This window comes from Phasianus colchicus, chromosome 7, assembly GCF_987193195.1.
Source record: "Phasianus colchicus chromosome 7, bPhaCol1.hap1.1, whole genome shotgun sequence".
Taxonomy (NCBI): Eukaryota; Metazoa; Chordata; class Aves; order Galliformes; family Phasianidae; genus Phasianus; species Phasianus colchicus.
The window spans coordinates 26,013,031-26,031,335 of NC_143442.1; the positions used below are offsets into that span (position 1 = coordinate 26,013,031).

Below are 18,305 nucleotides of genomic sequence, written 5' to 3' on the forward strand. Positions count from 1 at the left end.
GTTTCTGAAGTGGACTCTTAAGGCCTTTGTGACCACTTACTGCATTCCCAAATGCAAGTGGTTGTTAACAGCTGGTGTTTTCAACATAGTTATTTACACCATACTTTTTCTGCAGGAATGTTGGGATCACCTAGTACTTGTTGATGCAGAAAGCTAGTATTTTCTAATGTAGTACAGTTGGATCAAATGTTTGTTGTTTTGGCACCAGCTACTGATGTCTTATTAAAAAAAGCTTAACTGAATGATTTTATATTGCAGGAAAAAGATTGTAAAAAGGTGTATTCTTTGCATCTAGACCTTCAGAAGACTTTAGAATATGCTGTGTGGTTTAACTAATAACACAATAGAAAAACAGCAACAGGACAAAGCTGTAAGAGAGGAGGAGCTTTATCTAGATTCAGTGTCAGATTTTAATTAAGTTACACAAATCTTCATCTTCTTAGTAGACCATCAATAGAGTGGTTTTCTTACAATCAATTGTTTTGGGGTTGGTTTTTTTTTCCAGTTCCCAATAGAATCGTTGTTTTGATCATTTAGGGGGAAAAAAAAAAGAAATAGGGAAAGAGGTGAAACTGAGCAGGATACAGATGGAGGATAAGGAGGTTGACAAAGGAAAAGGAGGAATGGAAGGTTTTTATTTTGTGCGAGATGTAGAAGCAAGGCTCAAAATAAGAAGGAATGTTAAAGAAAATAAAGTAAGTAGAATAGAACATTATCTCAGTTTCTCTGAATTGTGGCCAGAAACCTTTGGTGCTCTTCTGAAAAAACAAAAGTAAATTTAATTACTTTTACATAACTGAGAAAAAAAATTGATTGGGAAAAGTTTTTTTCTGTGTCAATCTGACATCACTCTCTCCCCCAATAAATTAAGTAAAATTATTCTCTTGATGAATTAATATTGGCTACAAAACTTATCTACAGGCTTTCTGAGAGTCCTGCATTTTAAACGGTTGGTATCCATTGAATTATTATAATAGCTGGTTCCTTTTCAAAATGACTCATTGCTCCATCAGATTGAAAGTTTTAAATTAAATATTGAACCTGCAGAAATAGACCACCTTATCAAAATACAACATTGAAAAGTTGTGTAGGAGGATCTGGAACATAATTCAATTGATGATAGGACAATTTTCAGTCCTGATTATTCATTTTTAATCATTTTGTCTTTTGAGATAACTTATAAGAATCTTCTAGAATGTCTGTTTTTTCAACAGGCATTTGACATTTGGTTTTGCTGCTCCAACCCATTGTTTGATGCTGTCATCACTGTTTTTTTTTTCTTCCTCTCTCCCCTCCATTTTCTAATTGTCAGGTTTTTCATGCATGTATGTGCAGGTGCATCTATGTATTTTCTTCTGGCTCTGATCCTTGCCTTGTTTCACAGCTTGTTTCACAGCAGTTTTTGAAAAGCACCTTTCAAGAAATCAGCAGATTTATAAAAAGATAACCATCTTGTCTTTGGACTCACACTGTATATTCAAACCACCTGACCTTTTCAAAGGTTGGAGTCCTTTCACCTAGTTGCAGTTTCCAGGAGATGTAAATAATTTAGCAGCATAGAACTGTATTTTTCAAATTACTGCACCAAATAAAATATCATCTGTGCATCTAGTTTGATCAAGTTCAAGTCTCTGCTTACAATTGCCTAGCAGTAGCAAATTCTTTGAAATCCATTTAATATTTAGGTGATCTTCCATAGTAGGATTCTTTCTATGTCTTTGTACACAGGCTGTTTGTTTAATTATGGATATACTGATCAGTCATCAAAATGATGAGACACACCACACCTTTTAGTGCAGGATTAGTAATACCTCTTGGTATTAAGAACAGTGAAGGCAAGGGGTTTTTTTGCATCTTCCTTCTCTTTTGGTTTCCCATCTGATGGAGAAGGGCTGTGTTTTATTCCTTCTGGTTGTTTGGATTATTTCCAGGTTTTACTGTTGCTTAATTTTATTTTCATATGGATCTCCTTGATCCCCAGAAGTACAATTTGTGCTGCTAAAAAGGGCCAGTTGTTAAAATGCTCCACAAGTAAAAGTGCTGTGTCACTTTCTGGTCCTACTGCAAAAGCCTTTTACTACCAATTTTCAGATTTTAATCCTTTATACTGAGAAAGGCTGCATATTCAAAAGAGGCTGGAACTCTAGCAAAGTAGAGGATTGGAAGGCAAACCACTATGTGAGTGAGCTTGATGTGCATTGAGTCAGTACAGCAGAAATGTGCTTCAAAGTCTCTAATGAGATCAAGGATATGAGAACAGTGAGGTTTAAAGATGGCAGCATGGAAGAAGGACTACATATGAATAAAAGAGCAATTTGCAAACAAGCAATGAATCTGAGAGAATTGAGTAGCAAAGGCCATATCAGAAGTGGACAAGTGGTAGAATGATGAAGAGTATTTTCTATAATGGTGCCAAGAATCTTTAGGCTACTTTGAAGTCAGACACAGCAGAGGTGTTTTGTGTGGAGTTACAAGATCACAACAGAAGCTGGAGAAATTCAGGATCAGCTATGTGGCAGCTGCTGTAGCTTCCTAAGAAGTAAAGAGTATTAGAGTTAGTTAACATCTTATCATCTCTGACTTTACTGTTTGAATGAGTTTCATTTCCTCACATGTCTGCTGGATGGCTTGTGTATTAGAATTTGTAGGAAAGCTTTATTTTACTGTGATGCTACTAAATGCTTTTAATTCATGTAAATTATATGGCATAATAGATGCACTGAAATATTTATTTTTTATTAAGCATTATTTGAGATCTTCACAGGACAAATCATACAAACGCGGTTCTGCTGATAGAATCATATTCTAGTGGTTTAGTAAATCTCTTCTTGCTTGTGTTTTTGTAAATACTACTCAAAGACAACTTCATTAAGTAAGCAGATTTGTTGCACATGGGCTTTCAAAGTTTTAGGGAATTAATAGAATGTCTCTTGCATTTATGACACCTCTGGCAACCTCAGAATATCAAGGCAACACGGATTAAATTTAAATCTTAATTTTCTCATTATGTGGGGAGGAGTGTATGAAAATGTTACTTCCAGCATAAAACTAGGAAATGCTGGATTGTAGGAACATTCTAAACAGTTGATGCAATTCCATCAGCTAAGCACAAGGTTTTATACAATTAAAAAAAAAGAAAAAGAAAGAAGTTTGTGCTATACAACAGAAAAACAAAATGGCTGAAGGTGGTGGTGGGGGGGAATATGTGTGCCTTGCTAAAAAAAAAAAAAAAAAAAAGTGGAGAATCTTTCAAAGTTGTGTATTCTAAAACAATCTGTATTTCATTTGAGTGGACAGAACTGTTACCTTGTAGTTTTATTTGTATCATAAAGAGTTTACATACACACTGTCTTGGGTTAACAGGTAGATTGCATCTATTTAAGACTTGCAGAACACATAAATTTGAGATGTTTCTCTTGTCATACAGTGCATTCTGATCTCCGAAGTTGCACCACTATAAAATTATTTTATTTTTTAAACTTTGTTTTCTAATTCAAGGGAATATCCATTAAGAGAAAACGTACTTTTCATAGTGATGACTGTATGCTGTAATGGGAACTACCTAAATTATTGTAGAAACAATTGATAAGTAGGATTTTATAGGGATTAACTAGATACATTTTCCATGCTTATTTTATTTTTTGTCTAGTTATCTGTGGCCTCCTTAGTTTACTTACTCATCTTCATCAGGTGAGGACTAAGAGCCATGCGGGAGGTCAGATATTTGTGAAACAAGAGATACACAAAAGAAGCTGTAATGTAGGTTTAAAACGTGTCTGTTTATTGCTGGTTGGCTGTATAAGGTCAATAGGATTATGGAAAATCAAGGTGAATTCACTTTGATTTTTTCTGAAGTTTTAAAAGATTGCGCACGACAGCTTTATTTTCACTAAATACTCTACATGCTGTAGAGACCTATGGAGGTGGAAAGTGGAAACTGGTCTTGTGTCTCCTGTGCCATTCTTGTCATACAGCATGAACAGTATTTTTCTTGTTATCTTGCATCTGTTTGGATAGAGAATTTATTGTGTAGATTGTTACCACGCTTAGTATGGATGTCAAATTTAGAACAAAATAGCTTATGGAAAAAGTAAAAATAGAGAGAATTGGGCTATAAATTTGGGAATAGGCTTGTGATGGTCTTTTCAACTTAGTTGAGGGCTGTGAGTCTTGGAATAGGACTGTCCATCTGGATGGGATCTGACATAATAAACAGTTCTTGGTTGTTTCTTCTTCTGGATCCAGCAAAGAGATTTAGTACTGCCATTAACATGATCAATGATGGTAGTAGTATAGCATTTCACTTTCATCTTAGGTTGCAAATGCCATGAAGAACTCACTGCCCTTTGATGCTCCTGATGCATCCCAAGAAGGCCAGAAGGTACTGAAAGTAGAAGTTACTCCAACAGTGCCGAGGATTTCTCGAACTGCCATTACAACAGCTTCTATCCGTCGTCACCGCTGGAGAAGAGAAGGTGAGCTTTCTTTTCCAATGGCAGGTACTGTAATGTTCTGTATTCATCACCATCACTGTTACCTGGCTTCTGAGTTTGAATGTTTGCAGAACAGTTGGTCGTGGTTGTTTTGTTTTTTTTCCTTTTGAAAAATGATTCTCCATAACAATGTATAGTATTTTACATCTTCAGAGCACTGCATGAACATGAACATTTGGAATGTTTGTTTTGATTTTTTGAAAAAACATTAGGTGTGTTTGAAGGAGAAAAAAAAATTAAAAATTAAAAAGAAAAGGGGAAAAAAGAGACTGGAAATTCTTTACTAAGACTTTTTTCCCTCTATTATAATGGAACATAAAATTGTGGCAGAGTTTAGTGTAGAATTTCTGTTATTTCTGTGATGGACTCTAAAATTCAGTTGCTCTCCCATCCTAAATAGCGTAGGAAATTAGTGTTATTATTCAGACCTTGCTAGGGTTCCAGTTACCCACAGCTGCTGAAGACAGTGGGAGATGGAAGAGCTGAACATCATACTCCTAGCATCGTGTGGTCCAACTTATAGAGGGAATGTGTCATAAAGTAGTTTTGGATAGCTTAAAATTATTCTGTTTTTCCTCATTCCTTATTGAATACTTAGATTATGTGGAAGCACGCTGGACTATATGAAGAACAACAGTAAACATATAGTAATGTTTTCCTTCATATGGTTAAATTTTTGTTGTAATTGTAGCAAAAATTGCTTTAAAATAATTTTTGTCAAACTTTTTAAGTTTTTTACTGCATGTATGAAACACAACTTCAAAAAAGCTGCGTAATGACTAAGGCAAAATGTAGAATAACCTAAAAATAAACTGAGGTTACAAGAGTCTGAAAACAAGTATTACATTTTTCCTTTTTTTTTTTTTCTTTCCTATACCGTGTGCCAAAATATTTAATGACCTCTGGTCCTCAGCTGAATCAGGATGTCCAGGACAAGAAGCAGCTGTCTTCTATTTTCAGGACTTTGGGCCATGTTTGTCTTTACTGTAGCTGCCATTATATTCATTTTCTAGTCTCTGGTATGGAGTATAGCCCACCTGTCCCTTTCTGTGGATGTTCTCACAAACTTTTAACTAAGCATGAGTAGTGTTTCGTGTTTGTTCTATGTCCACATAAATCTTCTATTTTCCCTGCCTGGGTTGGAATGCCAAGAAAGGAACAGAAAAGCACTAAAATGTTATATGTTGAATCCCAGATGGCTTTGACTTCTCAAACGAGGCTGACTCAAGCATACCTGGCTCACCGATCCAACACGGCTCCACAGACCTAGGGATCAAACGTGAGCAAGAGGGGGAGGTGCTGATGCGCAGGACCCCTGAGCATGGCTTCCCGGAGCCCACCTTGGCAGCAGCCACAACAGAGGGTAGGACAGAGATGAGGAGGCAGAAGTCAGTGAGGCAATTGCTGGAGGAGGATCCTGGCTCCCTATCCCCAAGCAGAACTTCTTTCCATTCTAGTGTGTGTTTCCGCTATCCCAGGGTGTATTAGCTTCTCTTTGCAATACACGCATCCCCTATATACCTAACATCAGGTCAGGTACTACCTTTTGTTATCACATGGGCTGGCCTGGGGCTTGCATCTGTGTGGTGAAAGGCTGCTTGGCATGGCAAACAATAAAATAAAAATGACAAGAGTAATAGCCAAGAGCTTTGGGATTGCTTGGACACTTTTCTATTACTGAGCATGTTTAATCTAATATTCAGAGGAAAAAATGCACCTGGTGAACATGAATCCAGTCCTGAAAAATAGGTAGTGTAGAGTATAAATGGATTTGGTTGGCAACAACTTAGTTCCAATGTCTTATTAGTCTGTGCTTTTAAATTTCCAAGAACAAAGTCAAGCCTATCTAAGACAGATTCATAACTATTAATATTTTTTATTTGACAGTCAACCTTTAATTGAAGACTCGTAATCTTAGAACTAGTGTAGATGAACAATCTGACTTCTGTAAAAACAAGCACCAAAAAGGAAAAACTTGTGTTTCTAAACACTTTAGAAACAATAATTGCTTCTTTATTCAGTTGTGCTGTCCACACAAGTGCTGTAGGGCTTCATATTCCCACACTATAATCAGGAATAGCAGACACAGTAGTTAGTAGAGATTTATTTTGCTTCAGTTCATTTGTTTATTTTGTCATCTTTATTCCATGAAAGGTATTGTTTTGAGCACTGATTTTGAAACATGATTTCTCATCAGAAATGAGAATTAATTTCTTATAAATTTAGCTAAACATAATTTGAAGTGTTTTCATATTTTAAATCTCTGATCTGAACGGTCTTCTGGTATTTCCAAAATCTATAAGCATAACAGCTGATAGTAAATGAGATCTATTTTTAGATTTTACATAGGCTTCAGATTTGTTCTTCTGGAAACAATCATCTAGAGAATTTGAAGATTTAACATAGTTGTCACCACAATCCTTATCCTTATCAGAGTTGCTATCAAGCATGGGATTATAATCTATTCCTTGGTGCATAGTGGGTTTGAGCATGCTCAGTAAATGAGTATGGCCTTCTCCTAACTTCACTGGTTCACTTGATCTTATTCCTTTGCATGTGCATGACCTGAAGGATATGGAGAAGTCCTCAGATGCAGAGAACATTCTGGAAGAGATAGGAAGTGGGAAAGAAGTTGAAAAAGATGTGGCCTTCTAGTCTTAGTTGTTTCTAGATGTTTATATTATTTGAGATGTTACTGGAGAAGTGATCATTCCACATGTTTCTGTTAAAGTTGTTTGAATATACTTCTTTAAATGTTGACAGTATAGGATTACATGCTTGGGTGAATGGAATTTTGCTAGTTAATACTAACTAGGAAAAGGTACAGGAATGGAGTATGGCTTGATTATCAATATAGATATTGTTCGTGTATGTATGGGTCTTTTATTGATACATATTTCACAGAAAGTTTTGGTTAGTGAATATCCTCTCATAAGTTTTTATATCAAAAAATATAATGAGAGACTGATTATTTTCAGTTACTTTTCAACCTTCATATGTGGAAAGGGTAAATAGAATTAATGTTACTTTTGAAAAAACAAACATAAAATCCTTTTCAGATCAGCGTTTTGACCCAGTAATTACAAAAAGGCAGAAGACTTCAAAAATGACTCAGTAAATACCTTAAAAGGTATTCTGCTTCTGAGTGGTAGCAGCTATTGCTCTGCACTATTTTGAGTAGAGAATGCTGTATCTGCATTTACAGAATTACATACTGATATTGATAATGTATTCTTTAGAGAAAGATTTATCCTGATAAGGAACAGCAGGAATCCCAAAGACATGCTATAGGGTGATTGATGTGATTTCTGTTAGGCTGGGTTGCCTTTTTTCTTCCGGCCTTATAGTAAAGAGTTCTTGGCTTTTTAAGTTTTGTTTTCTTTTCAAAATCATCTTATTGGTCTCTTGGTAAACAAGCAAACAAATCCTTTGTGACTTCATCCTATTTTACCTCCAAACACAGTATGTAAAGAATGGAACATTTTTTGTTTGTTCCTGTGGACAACTTTTAAAGGAAAAATAGATGTATTGGGAAAAGATTACGTTTACGGAGTTTTTTCAGTCCTACTGAGAACATCTGTAGCTATATGGATCTGACTAGAAAGTAATTCTCGTGCATGTTGTCTTCTCTATCTTCTTCATTTTTTAGCACTGCTGAGCTGCTTGAGCCTCTGTCTAGTTGCAGCATCGAAAAGCTTGCAACAACCCCTCTCAGTCTGGTGTTTAAATTTTGTGGATGAAACAACACTTCTTTTGTGTGACCCCTTTGCTTCACTGTCCCTGAATAGGCACCATATGCTTTAGTATTTTATTCCTCATATGTTTTGACGTGAACTGTGAGAAAGCAGTAACGTTCTCATAATAATGAAAAGCTTAGCAGTATTGTCTGGAGACAGCATTTTGCAAGTTACGCGTCTTTTCTAGAATAAAAGGGATTGAGAGGGGACTTCTGCTGCTATTATTGCTGCTTGTAACCAAACACGCTTTCATCCAGCTTTGCATGGTTATAAAGAAAGATTTACTTCGGTTTATTGAAATAATCATCTTTCTTTTATTAGGTTCCAGTCACATCATACTTTTCTTAGCATCTTTGTTTATGTGTGGGAATGTTGGGGTGGGAGAGGTGGGGGAGAGATGAGGTGAATGTTAAATAGAATTTCTCGCTGTCTAATGTAAGAAAATACTTGTATGTCTTGGTGAGAGGAAAGGGCCTAGTTTGACTAAACAAGGAGAACTAAGAGTGTTTGTATTTTAAATATGGATGCAGGAAGTTAAAAGCATGTAAAGCATTCTTGATTTTAATGATAGCCTTTGAAGCCTATTTTTTTTTTCTTTTTCTAAGAAGGCCAAAGACTTTATCAATGAAGAAAGACTGCCATAACATGAACTACAGTATCTTTATGCTTCTTAGAAGGCTTAACAAATCAAGTTAGAAATATATAACACAACAGAATAGTCTCATTGCATTGCTGAGACAGGCCTGACCATGATCTACTTTGGAGAAGGCTAAATGTTGTTTATAAGCTGATGCACAATGGTAATTCTGAGGCAGAACTTCCTAAAAAGAGAAATAGATTTAAAAGAAATAGAGTAATTAAGTCTTCCTATAAAGTCCATTTTTGCTTTACATTTTGAAAATATGAAGTTGGATCAGGCTTATGTTTCTTCTATGCAGAGGAAGCAATATTGAATTAAGGCTTTGTGACTGTTTTGTTTGCCATAACAAAATATTCTGCAGTGCTATGCTAGCAGTCAGTATAAAAGGATGGGGTTCTACTCAAATAATATAATCTCTTAGATGTTTACCACCTCATTCCATGAAAGAAATTGAAATATATTTCCTTGGTGGCATACTGAGCTGGACAAACTGTCAGTATAGCAGTACAGTGGTTTTAGCTGTTAGAGAGGCTTTGCAGTTTTCTCACCAAAAAAAAAAAAAGTAAAAATTCAAGCTTCACAGCTTTTATAAAGCAAAGCAAAATTCTTATATCCTGAATGTTTTTTTCTTTCTTTTTTTTTTTTTTGTGTAACTAAAGATATCAAGCTCTACTTTCAATTTTGTAACTTAAATGCTGTTTAATACTGAAACAATAACTTGTTTTAAGTACTTGGAGCTTAGAAAAAGGATTGGAATAAGATTTAAAAAAACAAAAAGTCTTCATGTATAGCCCTAATCTATAATCTATAAGCCCTAGGACTGAAAACAAGGATTTAAGAAAGAAGCTTTACAAGCTTTAAAATCCCATTCCAAAGGACAAAGCTTCTTGTACAACATGAAATGTTTCAGAAGTTAAATTTCTATTATTATATTTATTTTCTCAAAAATCTTGATGCTGAGATTAAAGCAAATATGATGTGGAAGCACCTAGGTAGGATTGATGGAAATGCAGGGAGGATGAGCTTTCAGAGAGAACTAGGAATTAGGTTACTCTCCAGCAGAAAGCATAGTCACGTTGTTTGAAAAGCCAGCTACATACAACAGAAGCCTTTTGCCTCTTGTTGGAGCATTCTTGCTGGCCTAGGAAGTAACCTCATTGTGAAGCTTACCAAGCACGTGCCAGAAAAGTACTTGAAGACACTCAGATCTAGCCTCAAACTAGGATAAAATTGTCTAAAAGCCTTTTTCTCTTTTTTAAAATAAATGATGATAATAACAATACCCACATATAGTAGGAGGATGGGTATTATTAACTGTGGGCAGAACTAAAACAAATTAGCCATTAGGCAAGGCCTAATTCTTCTGTGTTGATAGACATAGTTTTAGATATTATCTGGACTGATGAAAGCAATGCGGAGGAAGAACAAATCAGGTTCAGGAAGGATTTGTTGTCAGATTCCATTATTCTGCTATATTTGACAAGAAGATTATTGGCAGATAATCAGGAATTTTTAAGCAGGTGGAAAACAGGTGGATCAGCAAACGAGGGTTTGTTTTGGTGGTCTGTGTGCATCTCTGTATTCATGTAACTTGAATGCTTATTTTGTGTTCTGATTGGTTTGGGTTGTTTTTTTTTTTGGTTGTTCCTTTTTTTCATTAATAGATACTGAAGGTGTAAATGGAAGAGAGGAATCTGTGAACCTTAATGATGCTGATGAAGGATTTTCATCAGGAGCATCTCTCAGCAGCCAGCCAGTTGGGACCAAACCTCAATCATCTGTATCCCAGAAAGGCAGCTTAAGAAAAACAGCAAGTGGACGTTCTGCTAAGGATAAAGAAACCTCTTCTGCAGCAAAATCCAATGACAGCCCTCGAGATTCAGTAGCTCGGAAGCAGTACATGCACCAATCCCCTGACCTTGGTACAGATATAATTGAGATGACACCTACTAAGAAACACCTCAGCCTGCCTGCTGGGCAAGTGGTGCCAAAAGCCAACAATTTAAGCTTGATCAGGACTGCCAGTGCTTCCTCCAGTAAATCGTTCGACTATGTGAATGGTAGTCAAGCAGGCTCCAGTGTTGGAGTTGGTACAGAGAGTGTTACCAATCTAGCAGCTGGCAACACCAATCGTTTTTCAACTATCAGCCTACAGGAGGACCGACTAGGCCATGCTGGGGAAGGTAAAGATCTTCTTCCTCCAGGAACTCCCCTAACCAAACAGTCTCGATCTCCAAGTTTCAATATGCAGCTGATATCCCAGGTGTAACATTTAACTCCCTTTGTTAGAACTCTCTCTTTGCTCCAAATCCCCAGGCAAGTTCATTCTTAGGCAAAACAAGAACCATCATCCTGCAGTGTGAAAATACTGACTGTTGTGATCTTGTTTGATTTGGTTTAGCTATCATACTGTATTCCTGAAACAGCAATAATTCTTCCTTCACTTTCATTCTGCCCCCTTGTAAACATGGTTGTGAAGCAGTATATAATGTACTGTATGCCTTTTTCCATGCCTTCCTTTCTCCTTGGGTGATGTGCAATCCATCGTAGGCTGATCAGTCCCATTTCAACACTGTGAGACTGGAGACACCGTCGGAAATGGTGAATGTGATCCCTATGAGATGATGCTTTGGCTTTGTTAAGAAATAGAAACGGGTTTGTTTTCTCGGTCTACAGTACTGCAAAGACTACTGGATCATGACTTTTCTTTCTCAGAACCAGGAGTGCCTCAGAGATTCTAATGTGACTTTGGACCTCTCTGAGTCTGTGCAATCAATTCTGGGGAGGGAATTGTCATTGCTGCTCCTGGCTGCTTACAGCACTTTCATTAAAATGAGGGTAGTTTTTTCTTGCCTGCCCCTAGTCTCTCATCCCAGAAGCTTTTGATGTTCAGCAACTGAGACATGCTTATTACCAAGTTGTTTTCCCTCAAAGAGAGGATTGTAAGTAGATAATGTAGGTTACAATGCACTTCTAATGGTGTTGTAGCCATGTGTAATGTTATGTCTTCCCCTCCAGGACACAGGGTCATTCCGCATGTAGACTAAAATTTAGACAAAACCATGCTGTTAAAGAAATTGGATTTGTAAGTGGGAGGGAAACACTATGTTCTGAGGAACTAACGGCTAGCTCTGCTCCATTTTTGTTGTCGGTGGCGTTGTTTTTTGTTGTTGTTCTTGTGAGGTGGTGATCACTGAGTTGAAAGGTGTATTTGGGTAAAAGAGTATTTCTCAGGCTGCTTTCTACAGTATCATGGATGTTAGACATCCCCACCCCTTTCAGCTTCTTCCTCAAGTGTCCCTAAAGTCAGTCATGGAGTCATTTTGAGAATCTTGCAGTCCAAACAGACCATCCTCTTAAGGGACTGTCTCAGGGATAGAGACATATATGTATATTTTTTTTGCTAGAAACACAGAAGCTTTAATGTGAAATGCTTTTCTAGAAACACCATTTACACAAAGGGGTACTGACAGTCCTTTTTTTTTCCAGAAGGATCAGAGTTCATTGCCTTGGTATTTATCATCTATTACGTTTTTCGTCATTATTTTAGTGGATAGACCCCTACTCTAGAAAATGCAGAACTCATGCCATTGAGCCAAGCCTTGAATGTATATGACTGGTGTGAATGGTGGGCGCTGGCTGATACTTATGATAGAGAACACTGCTTAGAAGCACATTTCTGATTGTGTAGGAAAATGTTTGTCATCCTATCTCTCTCTCTGTCCTATTGCTAGAGAGAAAAGGAGAAAGTTCATCCTGTATTCTTAAGTAATGTATGATATCCTGGAAGTTTACAAATTGTAAATCCACAGAAAAGAGTTATGATCTTCATGTGAGCACTTTGGTTTCATTGTCACTGTGAAGAGTAAACATAAGCTGTTAGACATAGCAGGTTATCTTTGAATGACAGAGAATCTTTAAGAAATTCAGGATAATAACATGGTGTTACTTTTGTTGTTAGGTTTTATATTTTTTTATTCTTTTGAACCTCTATTCCAAACAGAACTTTCAAATTTACATTAAAACTCATTTAAATATTTGAAATCTTTTTGTAACTTGATAAATCACTTTGGCAGTCTAGTCTTCAGATCTTACATTCATCCGGACTGATGCAGAAATGTAGTTAAAAAATAGAATCTTCAGAAAGAAAGCCCTGCTGTTTCAGAATTTAGATTAGTCTTTAAGGTTCACTACAGATAGAACTAATGCACAGTTGAGATTAAACTGTGAGAGATTTTATGGTTTTTTTTTTTAAAGCTGCTTATGATTAGACTCTTCTTGATTTTTTTTTTTTTTTTTTTTTTGGTCAAGTTTTGCTGGTGGAGGTGATTGGCAAGTTATGGTTTGCTTGGTAGTAGTTTCTTCCCTGAAAGTACAAATCTATATTTTGTAGAGATCATCACTATGAGAATTCTATTCTATTGAAGTGCCATCGCCGTGAACTGATAAGGACCAAATGATGATTGCTTAAATCTTTGGAAAATAAAAGGTCAGAAATGTCAGCTTTTTGAGGAATTACTTTAATATTTCTACACCTTTAAAACATAGGGTTGCTTGTTAGTAAGGTTCTCTTGTTTCTGCTTTTGCTATTATAAACATTCCCATAGAAGTTTTAGGACATGTAATTTGGCATTAGGCCAAATTTTAGAAACAAATATTTTTTACTCTGAAGGGAGGAGCTCCACACTATTACACTATTTCAGGAAAGCAAGACAGCCCAGTGACTTCAGATAGGGAAATCAAACATACATGCCTCAATTTGAAGTAGTTAAAAGTTCAACTAAACTACACATCAAGATGTTTTTTGCAGTCCTCATTTTGATGATGTGCCTTTTGTTACAGCTCACTTCATTTTATTCTGGTTTGTTCATGTGTGTACATGTATATACACGTACATAAGAACAAACCAAAAATATATATATATACCTACCCCATTTAGAGCTTTAAAAAGGGTTCAATTTCATCTCTATTAAAAAAAATACTTTTTGCTATGTGCTGATGTGCAGCATCTGTAACTTACCAAAATTATCCCGAGTGCGTTGTTTCATTTCTGAGAAGTTTTGTCATTTTCCAGACATAAACTGATCGACATCTGTCTTAGAAAATGAGGTGTCACTATGACCTGCAAACCAGCTGTAATAGCAGTCTCTGCCAGTGCTGTGCATCACACCTACCTGTAATCCTTCTTGGCATCTCAGACTATACCAAGGTGTGTGAAGATTGTAGCAAAACCTCGTATAGTGACATTCAGTACACTTCAAAGTACTGCGGTGGTAATGAAATTAGAAATGTCCAGGATCTGGGCTGAGAGAATAATCTGCTAGCTTTCTGACTGTGTGTTAAATATTAACAAAAAGTGTGTTCTAATTTTCTGATACCAGTGACAAATATCTGAACTTAAACCTCTCTATCCTGAATTCACTTGGCTGTGTCACGTTTCAGAACATTTGGTACTTTATATAAGGCACTAGATTGAAATTTCTGCAATATTTCAGTGCAGCTGCATCATTATAAAAGGGGGTTGAAAATCAGAACACTACATGTGTGCACGCATGTGTGTGCAGATATTTTTAATGCTTAGGTGAGGAAGTGCGGGTACTGTATGTAGATGTCTATACACATGTAAGTAGGGATACATGAATTATCCCTTGATACAGTTTTTACCATGTTACACTATGTTGCCATCTTACAACTCATCTTTCTTTGGCTTTATAATTTTGAAAAGATTGCTAAAATCAGACTTTGGTTCTCCTTTTCAGGAGGTTTTTATGAGCAGCTTTTTGGTTCAATGTTGATCCCTTTTGTTTTTCATCCTGCAGGCCACAAAGTGATGAAGTGAAAGTATCTGTTAGAATGAATGTGGCAAGATGAAGTTTTAAGTTGCTTTGTTATTCTTGCTGCTTTTAATTTGGAGACTTTTTATCTCACTTTCTTATCTTTCACTGTTTGTTTTAAATGCAAATTTCTTTGAATACAACTTTCTGATGTGTTTGAAGAAGTTTTCAACAGCGTACTTCATTCTGTAATGCTGAACATCATGTTGCAGCCAGTAAGCATTAGAAGTAGTTATTTGTAGATTGCTAGTGTGTTGGTCTCAATTACCTAAATCTAACATTTCCAACACACTCCTGCTAGCTTGAACATAGCTAGTCATCTGTTCTGACAGCAAAATTACGAGGAAAAAAAACTGTTTTCTGACAACTTATTTATTTGCACTACTTATGAATACTGGAGTTTACTGGGACAGGGTTTTTTCTCACCATGTGAGGTTTACTTGTGTGTGGGTAGGTACATACATTTGTCACGTGTTGACAATCAATTGCCTCAACTGTGTGTATACTGTATGTAAATATAAACATATTTTTCAAGACTAAGGGGGAAACCTGCACCTTAATGGTGGTAAAGCTGCTCTGTAGAAAGGTGGCCCCGACTCTTACCCCTTTCTGTCTCCAGATAGATGTGGCTTGTTTTACTTCTTTAGTGAATATAATTAATTTTCCTGGAAAATTTTAGTTCCAGGGAGATTTTCCTCAATGTTTAATGTATAGCATGTTCAGAGAATTATATTTTCAAAAATTAATTTTGGTGTAGATTATGCTATGGCTTATTTTAACCTAAATTTTAAATTTGTCCTATTTTATCATGAAACAATGGCTCTCTTTTAAGTGTTCCAGTGTTTTAATTTCGGTCACAGGCCGGAAATTTTTGTTTGACTTGGCTTACAAATTTAAGTTAATTTGAAGACCAAGTAGTAACCAAGAATAACTTTTTGAGTAAAATTCTTAATCAGTACAAACTTGATACTGAACTCATAATCCTGGAGGAGGTGTGGAAAGCATAATGGAACTTACTTGAATGGAATGTATGTGCTGCATACAGAACGAAAAGATGTTTCTGTTATTTGTAGATCTGTAAGTCTTATCCTTAAATTTTGCAATTCTGTCACTGCCAAAGATATTGTTACCTTGGCATGTTTCATATGGGATGTTAGCTAGGTCTCATTTGTAACATTCACTTACATCATTGGAATAGTTTGTATCAGAACAATAAACTTGCTTTTTTTTTTTTTAATGCTTGTTTAGGACGATCACTGAACTGAAGTTATAAATTATCAGTCCTCTTCAAGCATCAAAAGTGGAGGGCTAATCCTCTGTACTTGCATTGCATTCTTGGCGTTAATAAAATTGATCCATATTTTGAATTTTCTCCAGTATTTGAAATGCTGCTTATTGCTGATATACAGGCCTTAATTCCTCTTTCTCTTACTAAATTAAGATAAATTTCTCTTAATTTCTTAACCTAGTGTTAGTTTGTTTTCCCACTGGCTCTTGAATAAATTTCATTTCTGAATAGCTGTTTGGTAGGTGATTTGGGGGAACAGATCCCAGCATGGATATTGTATTTGTGAATACATACATCAGTCTGTCAAAATCTGCATGCTATGATCAGCTGAAGAGCTGAAATACTCACCTCCTTCTTAAACTATGATGGACAACAGCAGAGAGCTGTGAGCAACTTGGTTCATCAATAGTTTATGAAGGCAAGAAGTAAATGGATTTTGCAAGACTGATCTGTATAATGATTTTCACTTAGTCATTAAAAGATTTTATTTTAAAATAAACCAAATCATGGAACAAATTTTCAAAACATAACAGGTAGCCATTTCTGAGAAACTTACCTTGTAAGTTTGGCAAGTGTCAAGGCCTGCTATCAGGTAATGCATTAGAAGCAAGCTCTAGAAGCCTGAAGGTACCTCGCAGCTGCCAGGAATAGGTTTAGTAAAAATCTGTCTCGTGTTATGTGACTTTACTTGAGATTTTTGTGAAGAAAAAAAGAAAGTAATTTCCATCTCTATCATTTATTTTGTTTAGAATCAAAGAAACAAACACTTCTGATTTTATTTTTTTTAACTGTACTCATCAGATTTTTAAAGTAGTTTTAGGGATAAAATGAATTTTAAAGTAGGTCCATAAATTATTGGTTCTATCATAAAGGATTACTAAGCTACTCCTGTGAGGAGCTGCTGTGTGAGAACACTTGTACAGTAAAACTTTGTGTCTGTACAGTAAAACCTTGGCCTATATTTTAGCTTGTGCACAATGGGAAAAGTTGATTAAGCTGTATTAAGAAGTTATCTGGTTGTGAGCTCCCAGTGTTTTATAGTCCTCATCCTCCCCAGAACTGATCTGAAAAGAGAAAAATTAGTATGAATGAAGCAACCTTTTCAAAGAGAAAAGGGCTTTGTTCAAAAATAGGTGGGACTTGGGGGTGACAAGTACTGGCTTCTGACACTGTCCTTTTTGTTCATGTGGTTCCTGTTGTTGTGCTAGACTTTCATGCTGTTTATGAAAAAACTGAGTATTAGAAACTTTATGGCTTGAAGTATACAGTAGATGTGAGTTAGCAATCACTAACTAGATAAACCACTTCCCAAAGCTTTTTAGTAGATAGTACTGGGGTGTGTCTATGTGTTTTTGTGTGCCGGTGTTCGATGAATACTTTGAAACAAGACTTCTTACTGTTTACTTGCAGAAAGTGCATACTTTTAGGATGGGTATAACTGGCTGGTTTGTTTATGAAGAAACAATGTACGATTAAATAAAATTGAGTTATTTAACATTTTTTTCCATATCGAGGATTCCAGGAAAAAAAGCTAATAAAGATTTTTAATAATTAAATCAGATACTCTTAATACATTTTAGATTTACTAGGGTAGCTTTTCTTTGCTATAGAGACCTGAATCGAGGTACCCCGTGCTGCATTTTTTAAATTTGTAATTCCTCTATTTTACAACGACTCTTTTGCTCTGTACTGTCCTTGTAAGAACACAGGATACGCCATCGATTTTACTAGCAAAAAGAAACGCTCTGCAAGGGTTAAAAGATTATTTTCCTACTTTTTCTGTCATACCAGGTTTGTTTCTCTGAACTAAGCTTTCTGAGGATTTTTACTACTTTAACACGATGTACTCTGATCTCTGTTGTACAAGGAGCGTGAGCAGCACGTCCCGTGTGTGCAGACAGCTGGGCTTGGCCCGGGGCAGGGATAGGGCCTTTGGGCAGGAGGTGCTGGGAGGGATGGAACACGCGGGCTTCAAGAGGCCGTGAGCTGTGCTGTGTGATGCCCCTTATCCTGGGACCAGGGAAATCCTCATTCTTAGAGCTGAAGATGGCACGTAGCGAAGATCGTGTTATTGGTGCATGTAAGCCATTATCTTACTGTCTTACTGAACTGGGTAATGCTGTTGACTGTTGTTGAAATGTGAAGCATAGTTACTGTTGACTCTGTAAATACCTGCCAGAGATGAAATATAATTATTTTAAATCATTGTAAATAGAGATGTATAAAACTTGACACAATCTGCAATGCAGAAAAAAAAAATTATATATATATATAAATATATAAAGATGTTAAATAAATATTGTGCTGTTTCTG

General features: G+C 36.1%; 1 protein-coding gene across 8 annotated transcripts in view; it reads left to right on the forward strand.

The window, feature by feature from the left end:
- HYCC2 (hyccin PI4KA lipid kinase complex subunit 2) overlaps nt 1–18,299 on the forward strand; it is a 61,439-nt gene extending 43,140 nt beyond the window's left edge. For 7 of the 8 annotated variants that reach the window (XM_090144241.1, XM_031601217.2, XM_090144240.1 and 4 more), the window contains 3 exons: nt 4,316–4,475; nt 5,689–5,856; nt 10,535–18,298. In XM_090144241.1, the coding sequence (XP_090000367.1) occupies nt 4,316–4,475; nt 5,689–5,856; nt 10,535–11,139 (933 nt within the window). In that variant the 3' untranslated portion in view covers nt 11,140–18,298. Of the gene's footprint in view, nt 1–4,315; nt 4,476–5,688; nt 5,857–10,534 lie in introns of all 8 variants that reach the window. The other variant, XM_031601218.2, reaches the window with a different exon arrangement.
- Nucleotides 18,300–18,305: the final 6 nt, after the last annotated feature.